Source organism: Polyodon spathula, chromosome 17, assembly GCF_017654505.1.
Source record: "Polyodon spathula isolate WHYD16114869_AA chromosome 17, ASM1765450v1, whole genome shotgun sequence".
NCBI lineage: Eukaryota > Metazoa > Chordata > Actinopteri > Acipenseriformes > Polyodontidae > Polyodon > Polyodon spathula.
The window spans coordinates 33,833,781-33,852,255 of NC_054550.1; the positions used below are offsets into that span (position 1 = coordinate 33,833,781).

General features: G+C 36.5%; 1 protein-coding gene across 1 annotated transcript in view; it reads right to left on the reverse strand.

The window, feature by feature from the left end:
• Positions 1–14,981, reverse strand: part of LOC121329593 (potassium voltage-gated channel subfamily H member 5-like) — an 82,716-nt gene extending 67,735 nt beyond the window's left edge. The window contains exons 1-4 of the mRNA XM_041275254.1: positions 14,801–14,981; positions 3,613–3,736; positions 3,120–3,226; positions 2,281–2,409 (exon numbers count right to left, since the gene is read on the reverse strand). Of these exons, the coding sequence (XP_041131188.1) occupies positions 2,281–2,409; positions 3,120–3,226; positions 3,613–3,736; positions 14,801–14,873 (433 nt within the window). The 5' untranslated portion in view covers positions 14,874–14,981. The remainder of the gene's footprint in view (positions 1–2,280; positions 2,410–3,119; positions 3,227–3,612; positions 3,737–14,800) is intronic.
• Between the last annotated feature and the right edge of the window lie 3,494 nt (positions 14,982–18,475).

Genomic DNA, 18,475 nt, shown 5'->3' on the forward strand with positions numbered 1-18,475 from the left:
CTGTTTTAAGTTGTTCTGTATTAACTGAATGGAATAAAACCACTTAATTGCGTGCCAACCAATACCAATCTGGCAGTATTATTTAATACCAAACATGTCATTATCAAACTGACTAAAACCACATCATTATTTTATCTGCCATTGCCTATTTCATATTTTAACCTTGTGGTATAAAATGATTTGGATTTTACTCTGCCCATTTCCTTAGAGATACAGCATCTATTAAGTGAATTGTGATTTTATAGTCCATTAAACTCGGCAAAAAATAAATCCATATCCCAGTATGCTCAGCGGTAGCTCTTAAGGTAGGTTAAGGAAAGGTCACGTGTACATCAGTTGCATTTGATAGTTTCACATTTTCAATGTCACTTTACAGCTTCTGTACGCAGTTAAGGACTACTCAAGGCTCTTAAGATGAATTGTTCAGTGTTACAGATAGCATACAGAGATTTTATAATGCTTTCCCATAGATCTCTAGAACTCCCTTTGCTTCTTACTTTGGATACAAAGCTATCCAGATGTTTTCAAAGATAGAAAGATGTATTCATCAGCATTCACTTTTCAGCTTACTGATATTCCACTGTGGTTACATTTCCATCTAAATGATGCCAACCAAGGTATCTCACTTCCAGCAGGGATTTTGTTTTTGCCTAGCAGTCTAGGACATATGTTAAGATTCTGCATCTCTTTCTGTCAATCAATCTGATGCTTGTTACATAATATTATACAGCTGACCGCACACCTGTTTAGCTCATAGAGGTTAATTGCACAGAGCTGTTTACAGGAGAGTCTGTATGCGTGATTGTTCCCAGAGACCAAACATCTTCACTGTAATAAAATAGTTATCTGATAAACATGTTGGAGGATATTTCTTCTTTTGGGTACTGCAATAACATTCACATTAAAGACTATAAGATCTTCCCGTCCTATGATCCCTCTTATGCACATGTATATGGGAGACAGTCAACATGGTTTTAGGAAAGGGAGATCGTGTCTAACTAACTTGCTTGATTTTTTTGAGGATGCAACATCGATAATGGATAATTGCAAAGCATATGACATGGTTTATTTAGATTTCCAGAAAGCTTTTGACAAAGTCCCGCACAAAAGATTAATTCTCAAACTGAACGCAGTTGGGATTCAAGGAACACATGTACATGGATTAGGGAGTGGTTAACATGTAGAAAACAGAAAGTACTGATTAGAGGAAAAACCTCAGAATGGAGTGTGGTAACCAGCGGTGTACCACAGGGATCAGTATTAGGTCCTCTGCTATTCCTAATCTACATTAATGATTTAGATTCTGGTATAGTAAGCAAACTTGTTAAATTTGCAGACGACACAAAAGTAGGAGGAATGGCAAACACTGTTGCAGCAGCAAAGGTCATTCAAAATGATCTAGACAAGATTCAGAACTGGGCAGATACATGGCAAATGACATTTAATAGAGAAAAGTGTAAGGTACTGCACGCAGGAAATAAAAATGTACATTATAAATATCATATGGGAGATATTGAAATTGGAGAAGGAATCTATGAAAAAGACCTAGGAGTTTTTGTTGACTCAGAAATGTCTTCATCTAGACAATGTGGGGAAGCTATAAAAAAGGCTAACAAGATACTCGGATACATTGTGAAAAGTGTTGAATTGAAATCAAGGAAAGTAATGTTAAAACTGTACAATGCACTTGTAAGACCTCATCTTGAATATTGTGTGCAGTTCTGGTCACCTCGCTATAAAAAAGATATTGCTGCTCTAGAAAGAGTGCAAAGAAGAGCGACCAGAATTATTCCGGGCTTAAAAGGCATGTCATATGCAGACAGGCTAAAAGAATTGAATCTGTTCAGTCTTGAACAAAGAAGACTACGTGGCGACCTAATTCAAGCATTCAAAATTCTAAAAGGTATTGACAGTGTCGACCCAAGGGACTTTTTCAGCCTGAAAAAAGAAACAAGGACCAGGGGTCACAAATGGAGTTTAGAAAAAGGGGCATTCAGAACAGAAAATAGGAGACACTTTTTTACACAGAGAATTGTGAGGGTCTGGAATCAACTCCCCAGTAATGTTGTTGAAGCTGACACCCTGGGATCCTTCAAGAAGCTGCTTGATGAGATTTTGGGATCAATAAGCTACTAACAACCAAACGAGCAAGATGGGCCGAATGGCCTCCTCTTGTTTGTAAACTTTCTTATGTTCTTATGTTCTTATATCCCCTAAGGTCCATTTATAAATAATTTACTTAAGATTATTATTCAGCAATTGATCAAACACAAGACCTACCTTTTGTTGACTCGTCTTCAATAGGCTGTTTGAATACAGTGATGTCTTTGAAAGTGCACAGAAATAAGACCACCTTGTCATTTTCGTTTCTTATTGGGGCAATATGCATATAAAACCAGACCGGAGTCCCTGTAATAATCACAGAAAAGAGAGATTGTTGCATCGATAATCAGAAATATTGATCAAAAAGCCATTCCTGGTTCAACAAACAGTCACTGATGATGATAAAAACTAGACATCGATCATTTCCAGCGGTATTTGACAAGTAAGTTCAAATAGACCACCACACTTTTAGCAGCACAGAGTTTACATGCAGGCTCATAAGGGAACTCACTTAACAAAATCTAACCTGCAACATTTACAGTGGAAAAACCTTAAGAAAGGCTGTACCAATTTTAGCATCTGTGTTTTAACGGTGGATATCATAACGTATATGGGAGTATATATGACTGAAACAGTGCCATGGGATTTGGAATGCTTGCAATGTAGACAGGACCTCAGATTGATGTCTACTCAGATCGGACAGCAGCTCCAACAGCATTACATTTGAACAGTAAAGCGGACACCTAAATGGGACAGTAATGTATGAATGACTGGCATTCTGCACATATCCCAGCAGGAAATAGCCCTGCTAGTATTACCAATTAGATCTTAGTTTGTCAAAGAACACGTGTACTGAAGTCCAGAGCTATGTGGAAAGTTGGTGAGAATTTGAAGCCAGTTTTAAACAAAATACTGTGAGATGCAATTTTGACTGCAGTGCTTTCTGAAAGACAACAGGAAAATTAATGAGATTTCTCTGGCTGAAAGCTTCCATTAATAGAAATTGCAATACTCACTGTTCTTCTTGTAAAGAAGGACTTCAAAGCAATTGGACTCATAGTTATCAAAGGTCTGTCTGACTTTCGCGATGGTCTTCTTGTCAGACAGCTCACCATACATAAAACTAGAAGGAGACAAAGGGATATTTTAAAAGCAAGCTTTGAGAAGTAAGCATGTATGGCTAAAATGCATACACTCACTCTGCACGACTCCTAAACAGTGAGGTTATATAGGTTTGCATATTTCCAAAAGGTTTAACCCTTTAAGTTATAAGGGACATGTGTGACCCACAAATAAAAGTTTCTTATTTTTGCAATGAGGTGCATGAAACAGGGTTTAAAATTTACTGACAGGCTGGATCTGGTCATCCAAATTGTCAGTTTCCTTGTGATACTTGAGTCACTCTCAAATGTATTTTAAGAAGAAACCGTTTGAACAACTGCTCAATTACTTGTGTACCTTTGGGGGAAATAACAGATTGTTGTTGAAATCGACTGGCAGCTCTGTTACCTGCAGGTGCTGCTTTTCTGCATTACATCTGCCCGGTGATATCCAGAAAGTTTACAGAATCCGTCATTGCTATAAACTATAGGCCAGTCCACAATTTGGGCATTTCCAAGCAGGAAACTGGTTTCTGAAAAAAAGAAAAGAAATCAATCAAATTGGGGCGCGCTAGTTAAACAGTGTATCTTGTCAATAATATCTAGACTTACGCTAAATGTATTCTGAGACTTTTTAAAAATTCAGAGGAAACTAAGTGAGAAGTTGTTAACTGTTTGCAAAAGTTTAAGCGAGTTTGACCAAAAGTTACCCACAATTCACTACAGTTCAGATACAATAACAAACAACACAGTAGATTTTAGAATATCACTATGAAACAGCTTTATTTATGCTATGTAAATTACCAAATGTATATCGATCGATCATTAGCTGGATTTAGTTTTAAATAAAATATGAAGAGTGTATCGATGTTTAATGATACAGTCTTTCATTGGTTGTCCCTCTCTTTCATTTGGTTCCCTTGGAGACGGTAGCCTACACCACAGAACTGCCACATGCACACATTTCCACTGCTTCTGTGAGCTCCACAATTCAAGAAGTCAAGTTGAAAGAACGCTATAATTAAGCAAAGGTCCCCACTGATTTTTCTTCCAAAGTGCTGTTAATGTTCTGTTTCTGATAGAGGAGGTTAGTTTGATTGCACACATGACACAACACAATTAACAGATTCATTGGGCTCTTCTCAAACCAAAATGTTTTTTGTTTTTTTTAAGGTGTTCATGAATATTATCTTTTTAAGCTTTTAAAATTAGGAATAAACTAGTAAACTAACTAGCTCTAAAAACAGACAAAAAAGGTTATATGAACTGCAAACTTGATAAAATTAATCATAATCAGAGTGGTATATTGAAATCAGTCAAATCAGTCTATATCAGTCAAAAGATGTACACACTGTATAGTATATGCATATGCATATTGGGAAATGCATATTATGTTTCTGTATATTATGTTTATGTATATTGGGAAATGTGTGTTTCATCAGCATATTAAGAATGGATGTCAATCAATCTTAAATGAACTAGAAGATCTGACAGTCTGTCTGTCTGTCTGTGCATTTTGAAATAATTAATGTTGTCTTTCTTGCCGAATCGCTGTACAACAAATCAAAACAAGCAAAGCATCCCACAAAGTTACATTTGAATAAATACACCAGTCTCAGATTCCTGTAGATCGCACAACTCTTGATTAATGTAAAAGCAGGTTTAATGAAGCGTGCTGGTTGCCAGCCTGTGGGCTAGCAGGACCTCTGAAATGCAGACCATCCTGGCTTCTCATCTATGCTGGGGACAAAGGGGGATTTCAGCTCAACAAAGCCATTTTCACAACTGTCAGGCCCCAAGGCAGTTTAACCAGCTGTCACTCTGATGAAATACACCAATAAACTAGTCCTCTTTTACAGGTAAAGGGCAGTACATAATACACCAATAAACTAGTCCTCTTTTACAGGTAAAGGGCAGTACATAACACAACACCAATATATATATATATTATATATATATATATATATATATATATATATATATATATATATTTTTTTTTTTTTTTTTTTTTTGCGTGCATTACGTGTGCAACCTAATCCACAAAACTTTTCAGTACAAAAATAAGACTGGATTACAAAAGTGCTACTTATATATATATACCTGGCCTTAAAGGAGAGGTTTTCCTGTACAGCATTAATTAGACAACTCTGGAACCGGTCAAGAAGTAATTACAGTTCCTGATGGATGTGCTTTAATATTCTAATTTCCATCATTTCTTGTTAACTTAGAAGGCATATCACCTGTACTGAACTACCAACTTACTACTTTAATCTTGTGGCAAGTAGCATAGCATAGAGTAGTACAATATAGTGGACAACACAGTCAGAATTACAAATAGATTTAAATTGCTAATATGTGACACCTTCCGCACAGTAGTTTTCCTTTTTTTTAATTGCACGCTCGATGTGAACAAACAAAATGGTGTTTTGCATTCAAGCACAAGTGGAATTATATTATATTTTATGTAGAAATAATACGTCATAGCATAAGAAAAGGCAATGAAAATGAATGAAATATTTATGTGACAGTGGGGAATATACTGGCTCCACACATATTTCCCCCCAAGCCTGTCACCATTACAGTCTAGTGTGACTATTAATCAATTACTAAAGCAGACATGTTGTACAAACCTATTTTCAATTGTCTCAAGATACCAATAAAATAGCCTGTAACTTCATTTTATTTCCTCAGTCACTCCAAAGCTACAAGCAGTACATTGAGCTCCCAGGCCACCAGGATATGAAGAACCCAGTTAACAAACTAAAGCTATCTATATTAAACAAGCGCCGAATATATGGAAGATTAATCTACCATAAATGCCATAAAACTATCCTTTCAGCCAATCAAAACACCCAGTTTCCAGTTCCATCTAATTGTTTCTTCCTTCGAAAAAAAATCTTAGGAGGTCCAAAGTGTTTTCAAAAGATCGATGAAAGCAAACTTTACATTATTAAGTAGCCTAGTTTAAAAAAATAAAATAAATAAATAAAAAATTCTGAAAACACAACTATCTTAGTGATGTTTGCTTCAATCATTCTGAGTGGTCCTGGGTTCTATTTTGTGATGTTTGCTTCAATCATTCTGAGTGGTCCTGGGTTCTATTTTGTGATGTTTCTTCAATCATTCTGAGTGGTCCTGGGTTCTATTTTGCGATGTTTGCTTCAATCATTCTGAGTGGTCCTGGGTTCTATTTTGTGATGTTTGCTTCAGTCATTCTGAGTGGTCCCGGGTTTTATTTTGTGATGTTTCTTCAATCATTCTGAGTGGTTCTATTTTGTGATGTTTGCTTCAATCATTCTGGGTTCTATTTTGTGATGTTTGCTTCAATCATTCTGAGTGGTCCTGGGTTCTATTTTGTGATGTTTGCTTCAATCATTCTGAGTGGTTCTGGTTTGCTTCAATCATTCTCGTGCTCAGATATTAAGTTATTGGCATGTTTCTCTAAATCAGCCTTTACCTGGTTTTGAGCTGATTTGTGTTTGCCTGGAGAATCAAGCAAAACAGTCACTTGAGTTCGAACCAGGTTCCACCCCAGCACTCCGGCATGGGGTTTAGTGGGTTGAACTGTAATAATTGAACCCAGTACGCCACCTTTACTGGATTACATTGCATGAATGGAATACACCAGGAGCAGCGCCAGCTTCACTTTGAGATTGGGAATGATTTATACCGGAGCCTTGTGTTTTCCATGGTGGCCTTGTAAAAGGTTTATGTAATAATCTGAAATGAGGTCTTACTAAAATAGGAGGCATGAGGAATGAAAACCAGCTTCATAAACAGCATTTCCAAGTGCAGATACTAAGAGCACTCTATAATACATGTGCATTATAATAGTGAACTGTAGCACTAAATAAAGATTAAGCATTATTCATTGTATCATTTAATTCATTAAGAAACAAACATCTCAGTTAAGGGGAAGGGAGGAACTGAGAGTGTATTCTTTGCTGTTTATGAGAACGGATATATGTTTAAACGTTAAATGATTTGACGATTTGTTTATATTTAACTGTTTAATTGTTCCATAACTCATAGACTTACTTACTGGCTGTGAATTCCCTGTAGCAATCTAATGCATTATGTAACTCAGGAAAAGCTGCAGAAAGATTCTTGGGGACATGCTCAGTCAAGCGAAAAAAAATAAAGCCCACAATTTTCCAAGCCAACTATGAATAGTTATAAAACCAGACATTGTTTGTATATTGGCCAGAGGAAAAATAGCTGTTCACAAGAATGACTGTTTAATAATGATGTACTTTGTTTGGGAGGTGGTTATTATTTTATTTGTTTCTTTAACAAAGAACCAACCTTTCCTGCCACCCCATTTGTCACTGTGCTTTCTACGCCAGCACCCAACAACTGTGTACGGACGCACTTTAAAAGCCATGCAGGCAAAGTGCCTGCTGAGTTTGTACTGTAAGTCAGAGAGATTAAAAAAACATGCATAGCCTTTACAATATTGCTGGGAAAACACACAGCAGATTTTGATGCCCTACTTACAGGTCATTATGGAAACAACTGAGTATTATGGAATGGTATACTGCGCAAAACCAGTGGCAAAATGTTATAAAAGCAGTATTCCTAATAAAGTGGTCACGTCTATTACTAGGTGACAATCTATACTCTTTAAATCCGTGGGCACGATTCATATTGCCATTATTTGTTCACTTCTTGCTTTTAGGTTCACAGTCCTCTGTAGCCGTTATCTTCCCCCATCTGTTGCCAGTTACTTCCAACCAAACGTACTGAAGACCAAACAGGAGCTGTCCCCTGGGGTGTTTGCCATTTTTTAAAGACAAGAGACACAGTATGGCATCCCTGTTAGAGCTTAAAACAGATGGTCAGGCACTCACAATCACCGTTCAGACTGATCAATGATTCAGTACTTTTGGTGAGGCAGAAAAAATCAAGCCCCAAAGCAGTTTCTTAAATATAACATCAAATATGAATGTAGGCTGTGGTCACTTTGTTACGAATGTGTTCCTGAGTGAACATACCCGCTGCAAAGCATTTGAAAGCATACAAATCCAAGGCACGTGCCAAGGTAATAACTGCATTTTACTGTTTTTCTAATGCCTGTTTATATCTAGCTGTGTATCTGACTACAGCGGACAGAGACCAATGAACCTCATTCTGTCAAAACTGCGTGCACTACTGAGTGCATCAGATATGTAGTGTGGGCTGCATATGTAACCTTACACAGTAAACCTTAACTCAAAACCAACAAAAGGTGAACAACAGAAAGCAATATCCGAGTGCTTAATGCAGGGGGAATGCAAGGCTCTGTCTATCTGATGAAGAGTGGTGTGTTTAGGGGATAAAAAGGGGGCAGTGGCCAGTTTAAGTCCCATGGGGTTGAAGCAACTAAAGCACGTGTTGGAGATTTAAATTAAGCAACTGAGTGGACTTTTGTAAATATGGATAATTGTCAAGGACCATGACGTGAAATTAGTTTCAGTATTTTATTCTGAGGAATACATATCATTTCTACTTATGGTGATCCCAGAGACCAGATCTTTCTTAGAATGCGATGCTCTGTAGCAGTCAGCAGCAATGAAAATGTTGGTGCATAATATAGAACAGGTAGAGTGGAGAGCACTTAATCAGATCCTTCACACACCTTTAACACAGCAAGCAGCTTCCAGCTGGTATGAATGGGAAGACAGTTCTCTTAGTAACCTAGGCAACCAAAAAGAATGCTGTTTTCAGATGACAATTGCACAGTTATGTTTAAAAGCAAAAAGAGTTTAAATAGAAAAACAAAATGTCCAGCTGGTTCCCGAAGAGCATGTGAATATACACAAGTTGTTGTTCAGTAATATTTATATACATCTATCACTACTTCATGTGGGTTTGATATAAAATACATTAATCTATTGTTGCTGTTGTTAACAACACCAAGCATTTTACTGGTCATGGGTCAAAACTCTTAATTTCTTAAATATGTTATGCATCATGCTTATCAAAAAAGTAACATTTCACAACAGGTAACAGTGACTAGAAATCATCATTTTAAATTGTGATAAGGCACAAGCCCCTGTATATAATGTGTTATTTGTTGTTATTCCAGTTTGGCAGGGATAGGGTTAAGCCAAGCCAAGGCAAGCCAAGCCAGGCCAGGTCAGGCCAGGCCAAGCCAAGCTAAAGGACCACAATTCTCCTTTATATTTTCCCAGACTGAAAGCAGCTAACTACTCCCAGAACATCCAGCTACAGCTGTGCCTGTTGACAAGTATACCGCTTGTCTATAAACTTGTTCTGCCTTGGCTCTATTTTATATAGTTTGAGATATTTAAAGACACAGAGCCAGTTTAAACAAGGGTGTTTAAACTGGCTCTTTTCACCTCTGCCAGCTATTTTTACAGCTGTTAAAGGCTGCCCCACAATACTGCCTGTTCTCATAAAAATACATTGGGATATACTCAATACCTTTCATTATAATACATTTTCATGTAGAGTACAGTATTTTAGTAATTATTCAAATGGAATCATAAATATCTGAAATGATTTCATTGTTTTGATTTTCAACTTTATTTAATATTAATGATGTAGTTGACTATGATGTTAAAAATTTGAATACAATTTTGCTTTTACACATCTAGCAAAATTCATAAAATCTATTACCGAGGTGACTGTTTAAAAAAAAGGTCCACTTAGTGCTACATTTTCTGTTTAGCTTCCCAAAATTTAAAAAAAAAAAAAAAGCTTGAAGATGGCACTGGACCTCCCAGTGCTACAAGTAATTGCAGCAGCTTGCTTGTGTGGCTTACAGAGTAATGAGCTGGCACAAAACTTTCAATGGGGAGCTTGTAAACTAACTGGACCATCAATATTTAATTTATATTTATTGCACAACAGGGTAAAACAATAAAAACCTGTAGTACACACTCCAGATTGCAATTCATTATATTTCTGTGATAAATTGCTTGTGTCGACACTGGAGCTTTAGCACCGAGCAATAGAAAATAAGATTGCATTGTCAAAGGTATTGATCTTCTACTACAAGTGGTTATTACTGTGGATTTAATGATCTCTTTCCAAGTGTTCATTTGTAGATTCCAGGCAAATATTTTTTAATGAACTCATTTTAAATGTAGAAGCTTGCTGTGTTTTTAATACACAGACAACCATAGAAACGCCCGCCACTACACTGTCGATAGGGTTGTCAACAGACAATTTGACGTGATGATATGTGACCATCGCTGATGTTAAATCACCTAGCGTTCCTTCGAGGAAGTCAGGGGTGACATTCTGCAACGGTGTATAATCCAGAATAGTCCACAGGGTCACACTTTTCAACAGAATAATGTGTGCATTTTGGTATATCTGCTCTTTAGGGAGATGCATATATATATATACACACACACACACACACACACACACACACACACACACACATACAGTAGTGTATAGGCTGTATAACACATGGCAGGGATTCCATTTGCTTTACAATTAATCTATTCTGACAGAGACTGCCAATTTGCAAAAAAGAAAAAGTGCATCCACATTACATACTGCAAAGGACAAATATCAATAAAGTTACACAGCCATTCGTCTGTGTGTGATCTGCTGCCAAGCAGTGAACACATTCCAAAACGTTAATGAATTGATCCTATGCAGCAACAAACATGATGTGCTCTAACCTGCAAGCTAAAGATGACTCTCTCCAGAGTGTTTAGTTCTGCGACTGCACAGTCCCTGTAGTGCAAATGGTATTTTACCACTCTAGCTGTGGAGTACTAATAGTTTAATAGATCATTTATTACGACAGGTTTCTAAAGCACGCGTAATGCTGTTAGTTTTGAAATATAAACCCCCGCTTCCCCGTTTCAATCGCATGTACAGTGACCCGGGAGCACATCAGCAAACCGTTTCCTATTGGACTTCTCAGAGCGAAACGTGAGCAAGAAAAATAGATCTCCATGTGCTTACTCGGTCATTTGATTTGGATATCATCTGGAGCTTCGAGTATCATTAACGGGCATCTGGCGACAATTTGACAAGTGCCCAGATTAGCAACACATCTGACCTCTAGTGGCAAGCACACTGTAGGCCTATACTGTAAGAATGGTTATGTTCTGAAGTTTTATTTGTTTCCCTTTAAATCTGTAAATTATGGTGCAGACAATACAAAGAACCGTAACATTGTACAAAACACGTATGACGGAACAACGAATGTACAGTGTTAATGATACACGTTTTTGTTTGTTTACATTTTCTATTCTATTATAAATTACAATTAAAAAGAAAAAAAAAAACATCTAAGCGAGTAATACAATGCTGCACTATGTTGGGCTCAAGTAGCTAAAAACTATTACAATGTTATCGTTACATTGAATACTGCGTTGCATTGTGAAGTAATCATAATGTGTTAAATAAACCAACAACGTTTTCAGCACATCATTTCTATAACAAATAATTCAGAAGTATAACAAATACATTGACTTATAGAAATTAAGCCTTCTCTTCATTTCTATAACAAATCATTCAGAAGTATAACACATACATTGACTTATAGAAATTAAGCCTTGTCTTCATTTCTATAACAAATACATGATGTTTATTGAATGGCAATAATTAACGTGTTCTATATTTCGTGTTAGGTTATCATCAGAGACATTTGAATAAAAATATATCAAAGGCGCTATCCAGCTATCTTCAGAATTACAAAAACAATCGACAACAAAATCGACAAGCAGTAAATACGTTTACAAAATCATTATGCTTTAACAAAGACTGAATGAATCCCTAACGTATCGTGTGGCAAGCTTAGGTTTCATAAGAAATTGACTAAGCATGATCAATGATCATTAACGCACGGTTTGGTGGGTGTCTGTGTAGAAATATAACTGGCACATCATTTTCAAGCTGCCATAGGGAAAAATATAACGACTGACGGCGGCTTTAGTGATTTCCTTTCCTATATATATGTGTGTGTGTGTGCGTGCGTGCGTGCGTGCGTGTGTGTGTGTGTGTGTGTACTTTCTTTTGGGTGTTGTTCTTAACTAACAAATTGTAATTTTACAACGCTGTTGACATTCAATCCAACACTAAATGAATTCTGGCTGAAATACCGTACATATAGTCTGCTTGACTAACACTTGAATGCAGATATCTGTCTAATTGAAACAATACCACCGTATTACACGTGTAATGGATTGGGTACAGTATATATTGTTTGGGAGTTCAGACTTTTGTCCTAAATTTGTGCACGAGCTGACAGTGAATAATTGTGGAGTATTTCAGGCACTCGTTCACATTCGAGGTCATTCGCTCTGTACAGTACTGTATAACCCAAATATAGAGATACTGTCAGTACCACACAAACAGAGTAGTTTTGTTTTTTTTATCACTTAAGTCTGATAAGATAGAAGTTTTGATAGTGAGTGCTCAGCAACAACCTGACCTGTCAAGAATAAACTTGGGTTACCTAACACCTAATTTGAAAGTGAGAAATTTGGGTGTTATTTTTGACTCTACCTTAAGTTTTGAGTCACACATCAAAAAGATTATAAAAGTGTGTTTCTACCAGCTCAGAAATGTTGCCAAAATTAAATCTTTTCTGTCTATTTCTGATGCAGACAAAGTAGTCCACGCCTGTATTTCTTCGAGATTGGACTACTGTAATGCTCTGTTTGCTGGACTTAGATGCCAAGCCGTATCGCGACTACAGCTTGTGCAAAATGCAGCTGCAAGGGTCCTCACCAATACAACAAAGAGAGCTCATATTACTGCAGTCCTGGCTTCTTTGCACTGGCTCCCAGTAATATATAGAATTGATTTTAAAATCATTTTTGCTCGCCTTTAAAGCACTGAATGGTTTGGCACCTGATTGCTTGTCTGAGTTGTTGTCCCCCTGTTGGTGTGTGCTGAGGTCAACTGTCAGTGGCCTTCTCTCCGTTCTGAGGGTTAGGCTCAGAAGGAAAAGAAGTTTGCTTTGTGTTCGGGCTCCGCAACTATGGAATTCTCTGCACCTAATTAGTAAGTTCGCCCATGGGGCTATTTTTAAATCGAGGCTTACAACCTATATATATATATATATATATATATATATATATATATATATATATATATATATATATATATATATATATATATATATATATTACATTGTCTTTTATTTTCTTATTCTTTTTACAATATTTTTTTGTAAGTCTGTGTGAAGCACCTTGAACCTCTTGGTATGAAAAGTGCTCAACAAATAAAGTTTATTATTTATTATTATTATTATTATTATTATTATTATTATTATTATTTATTAGGTTACAGAATAGAGCAGGTAAAGTATTGTACCAAACAGTTAAAAGATTAGTCCTGGAATCTCTTATCATTCTTCTTGGATCTTCTGCATTAATACCTAAACAGCCTTTTGATCCAAACTGGTGTCACAAGACAGATTTTAATAAACCTGAATCATATGTTTCAAGCAAATAGAACAGAAGGGTTGTCTTCACACACTAGCACTGCCTCTAATTAAAAAAATAAACTAAAAAGCCTTTGTTCTATAGCAAAGGCTAATAAAAACCTGCAACAGAAATTAATGATTTTACCACCGCTTCGGTTGAATCCCTATAGCTATTACATAATTCAGATGCGACAGTCAAATGTTGCTCTCAAACCTGAGAGGAACAGATTACTCTCACTTGTGTGTTTGTGTTTACATGTGAACTGCACCATAATCTTGTGAAGCGCAACATAACTTTTAAAGGTATTTTTTAACAGTGGACATTAAAGTACAGTTTGATTAATGAAGGCAGCTGCGCTTTAAAGACAGAACTCTCAAACTGAAATACGTGCAGAATTCCCAATTGTTCTATGATCACAGATGACGTTAAGACCTGCTGCTTGGAAACCTATGTACTTAGGGGTAAAAACAAAACTGATATTAGACCCTAGAAGTTAGATGGTGGTAGGGCTATGGGGGGCATTTGAGATGCCTGGATGGGAAACACAGCGAGATATTTTCTGCCACTATTCTTATATCAAACATAGCTTATTACTGACCTTCCTTTATCCCCCACAGATGTAAATACATTAAAAATAGGCATTTGCTAAAGAATGGTTTGCTTAATGTCTTGTTTACCAGGTACATAGGCTACATAAACCAATCCTTCCCAAACAACAACAATAAATGGTATACTGCATCAACAATTAAAATATGGGTGTGCAATACAGAACGCCTCAAATAAAAAACAAGACGACAATATAGAAAAAAAAACTATATATATATATTTTTTCGTTAACATAGTGTCACATACACGGAATCCAGTATTGTGAACAGAAACTCTTTAAAGCATTGCAAAGCTCCTTGTTCTAGAAAGTCTATGCAATTACACTAAGTGCAGCGGCGGTATGTCCCAGTATAATTCATAGCTTTGGCAATTTGAGTTACAGATTGTGCAGGTTAATTTAAAGCCACCGTCAATAGTTTTGCATATGGCCCATGCAACTCATATACCCACTCAAAGTTTGTAAACATTGAGAGAACACACGCATCCAGATATGACTTGAATATTCTTTAGTAACCAATAATAATAAAGTAAATAAAATGTTTGATTTAACTAAACAAGCTACTGCAAAAGAAAAGCTTAAAACCTTACCATTTGAACGCCTGACAATATTTTCCAAAAAAGTATTTTGCGGTGCCACCAACCCTCTTTTTACCCCTGGCATCCTGTGTTTGGAGAGTACTGGTCAGGCTGGATTGAAGTTGATCGCGAGTGTGATAAGGTCTGGGCGGGTAGATTTCTGTAGGATGATGACGCTCATGGTAACACTGCGCTGTTGATGCTCAGATTCTTACATTGGCGCACACGGTTCTGGAACTGCGGGCTCCCGGGCTTGGGCGCGCTTGCGCATTACCACGCGCACACACACACACACACACACACACACACACACACACCGATTGGCATTAAGAATATCTGCACAGCAAGGAAAGAAGCACCATGTAGAGGAGTGGGACCAACTACAGATATTAGATACGAAAAGCGAGTGTATAGAAACGCCACCGCGTTGCACCTGGATGTTGTAATTCTGCAAACTGAAATGTCTTTGCAATAATTATGCTGTTTGTCTCCTAGTTTTTAAACAGCATGCTTTTTTGAAAGCCGTATACAGCATCGGTTTTCTGACATGTGTTTGCAAACAAATGCCCCGCAGTTTGTGGTTATTGACAACTGGATACTGTCAGTTTACTTTGCAATAATGTATCTTTTCTGACCCTGTTACAGAACGCACCCGTACCAATAGAAAGTGCGCCTACGTTAACACGAACAATGAACGACCAATCACTGCAATATTATTGTGGTATTTTATTTTAAAATATTAAAGTCGGGTGCCAATTGCGAAATACTGCACTGAGATGTTTTTGCATTTTTTTTAAAAAATGTTTTTCACATAGGATTGTGCTTCCCCTCATCGACTGTTAGATGTGTTGTGGATTGCGAAAACAGCTGACTTCAAATGTGAAGTAGCATCTAACAGGAAAAGGGAAGGTGCGCAGTGTGCAAACCGGTGTAAATTAAACGATCGTTTTTAGTCTAAAATAGTTTAAACAACCCAGCTAACATCGAGTTGTGATGAGTAATGCAGTTAGAAGTTATCAAATACAGGAGAGGAACATTACAAATATAATATGATATTCAAATAATTGTAGTTTGCGGCTGCTATTGACTGGGATTAATTTCAAATCAAATTAAAGCTACAGAGTTTTGTTTCGGAGGATGTTTTTAATATGAATTTGAACTCACTATTGTGTGTTGCATGAGTATGTATTTGTTAATGTATTATTTATTTATTTATTTTTCTATGTTGTATTTGTTTCCTTTATACTGTTGTGACGTTTGCCTCTTGACCAGGTCGTTGTTGTAAATGTGAATTTGTTCTCAATCTTCTTATCTGGTAAAATAAAATAAATATATATATATATATATATATATATATATATATATATATATATATATATATATATATATATATATATCTATATATATCATGGTATATATATAATATATATTTGTGCAACAATTAAGATAATTACGTGGCATGTTAAGAAGTATGATGAGTCAGAAAGACAATGTAATTGAAAAACAAACGAAAATAGTTCATGTCTTACTACACTCCATAGCAACAGTGACTCTTTAAATAGAAAACTGTTGCTGCTAAAATAAACTTATTACAGCATCCCTAATTTTTACATATAAGATTATAAAAGTGCACCTGTTCATTTTAAACAGGCATATTCAGGACACCTGCTGGTAGCAGCGGAAGTGTTTGATATGAGACTGAGGAGTCTTTGATTTCTTTACTCAACCCCCCCCCCCCCCCCCAAAAAAAAAAAAAAGCCCTCGCATTAGACCATTAAAGCCCTAGCAACAATCAATTCCCAGCGTTCCCCAGCAGTCTTGTCTGCGAGTCGTAATGAGCTAAACCACCAGAGGACACACTCTAGCGTGCCAGCTATTTGCTCTTTAACAAACACTGCACTTGGCTGTGTTAAAACCGTTGATAAGTGACTGATTTAAAAAGATTTTCTGCACCTCTGGCAAACTGGAACCCTTTTTATCTGTAGGGGAATAACACCTATTATCAAACTAGTAAGAACAAGATTAGATGCATATAGAAGACCCTAAATAGCCGCACTTTTAAAATACAGAAAAGTTACTTTGAAAGATCTATTTCACGCAATTACAGAAAAATATTAAGAACTCACAAAGCCTAATATCACAGGTCATTTAAGGTAGTGAGTTAACACTTGCAGGACTTTGAGATATTGGCTTCATATTCTCTCTGTCAAGTTCAATTACAGGTGTTTTCCAAGACCTGTAAGAATGTACTGTTTCGCTGCCACGTTGTTTTCACCATCTGGCCACACCAATCACACAGACCACACAATTTGAGGTTGTGTATTCATGGATGGTGTTTAATGGAATATTCAGTTATTTATGGAAAATATGTCCTCTCATTTCAAACGTATTCTGTTTGTGGTCCAGTGGTTAAAGAAACACGCTTATAACAAGGAAGTCCCTGGTTCAAATCCCAGCTCAGCCATTGACTCACAGTGTGAACCCTAGCAAGTCACTTAACCTCCTTGTGCTTTGCTTTTCGGGTGAGACGTTGTTGTAAGTGACTCTGCAGCTGATGCATAGTTCACACACCCTAGTATCGTATCTTGTAAAGCTCTTTGTGATGGTGGTCCACTATGAAAGGTGCTATATAAAAATTAATATAAAGAAAGTTTGATGTGTGAGGTAGGGCAAAGAACAAATTGAATATTCTGTTTGTGAATTTTTAAAAAAGTAGATAAATATAAAGATGCTATCGTTTTTGTAGGTCTTTCTCCCAAATGTACTTCGAATATTCTGAGACGTGAATGCGTAACAGTGGGTGTCCTGGTCATTTCAGTTCAATGGATTCTGCTTATTTGCTTGTGTGTCATTATGTCTGCTGTTGTAGGGGGCTCTGTATGTTGTCATTCAGGGGCATAGCTGGCAGTGCTCAACTCCTTTCTAGCAGAAGAGCTTTGAGACATAGCAGCTAAGTCTTAAAGGCAACTTGGCTCCATATAGCTAGAAGAAAAATGGTGAATTGCTGGGGGCAGAAGTGAACATTCAGCAACTCACACAAGTGTTCAAAGAAGTGGGAAACAAGAGCGCAGATCTGCACATGTCAGCGCTCTTTAAAAAGATTGTAGCTGACAAAACAATTCCATCCATTGAACCTGCTCTGCACTTCCATTAGCTGCATAGGTCTGAAAAGTAGTTTTGAATGTGACACGTTTTAAGTTATGTGGTCTCTTATTATTAAAATATACTGTATGTTCTATTTTGCATTTTAGTTTAGTTCTGGCTGTGCACACTGTGCAAAATGATTGGTTGTATAACAGGAGACACCCTACCCCTTGTGTACTAGAGATCATATTTTAAAATTTTAAAATAGGTGTTTCTTTCAAAACTGCACAAAAGGACAAGTAGGAATTCTGACGTTATTTTGTTTGCTACAATCGCTAAATGCATATGCCAATATCAAAGAACAGTTTTTATTATTATTATTATTATTATTATTATTATTATTATTATTATTATTATTATTATTATTATTATTATATTTAAAAGCTTTGTCTCCAAAAATATACTTATTAGAGCATTGAAAAGGCAAAATACATGGAAACGCACTCTTATTTTTCATATATAGTATTACACATTAAAATATATATGCATTTTCGACACAGTTACAGAAAATGGGGCTGCGTGTTTACAAAAGCATATCCTATC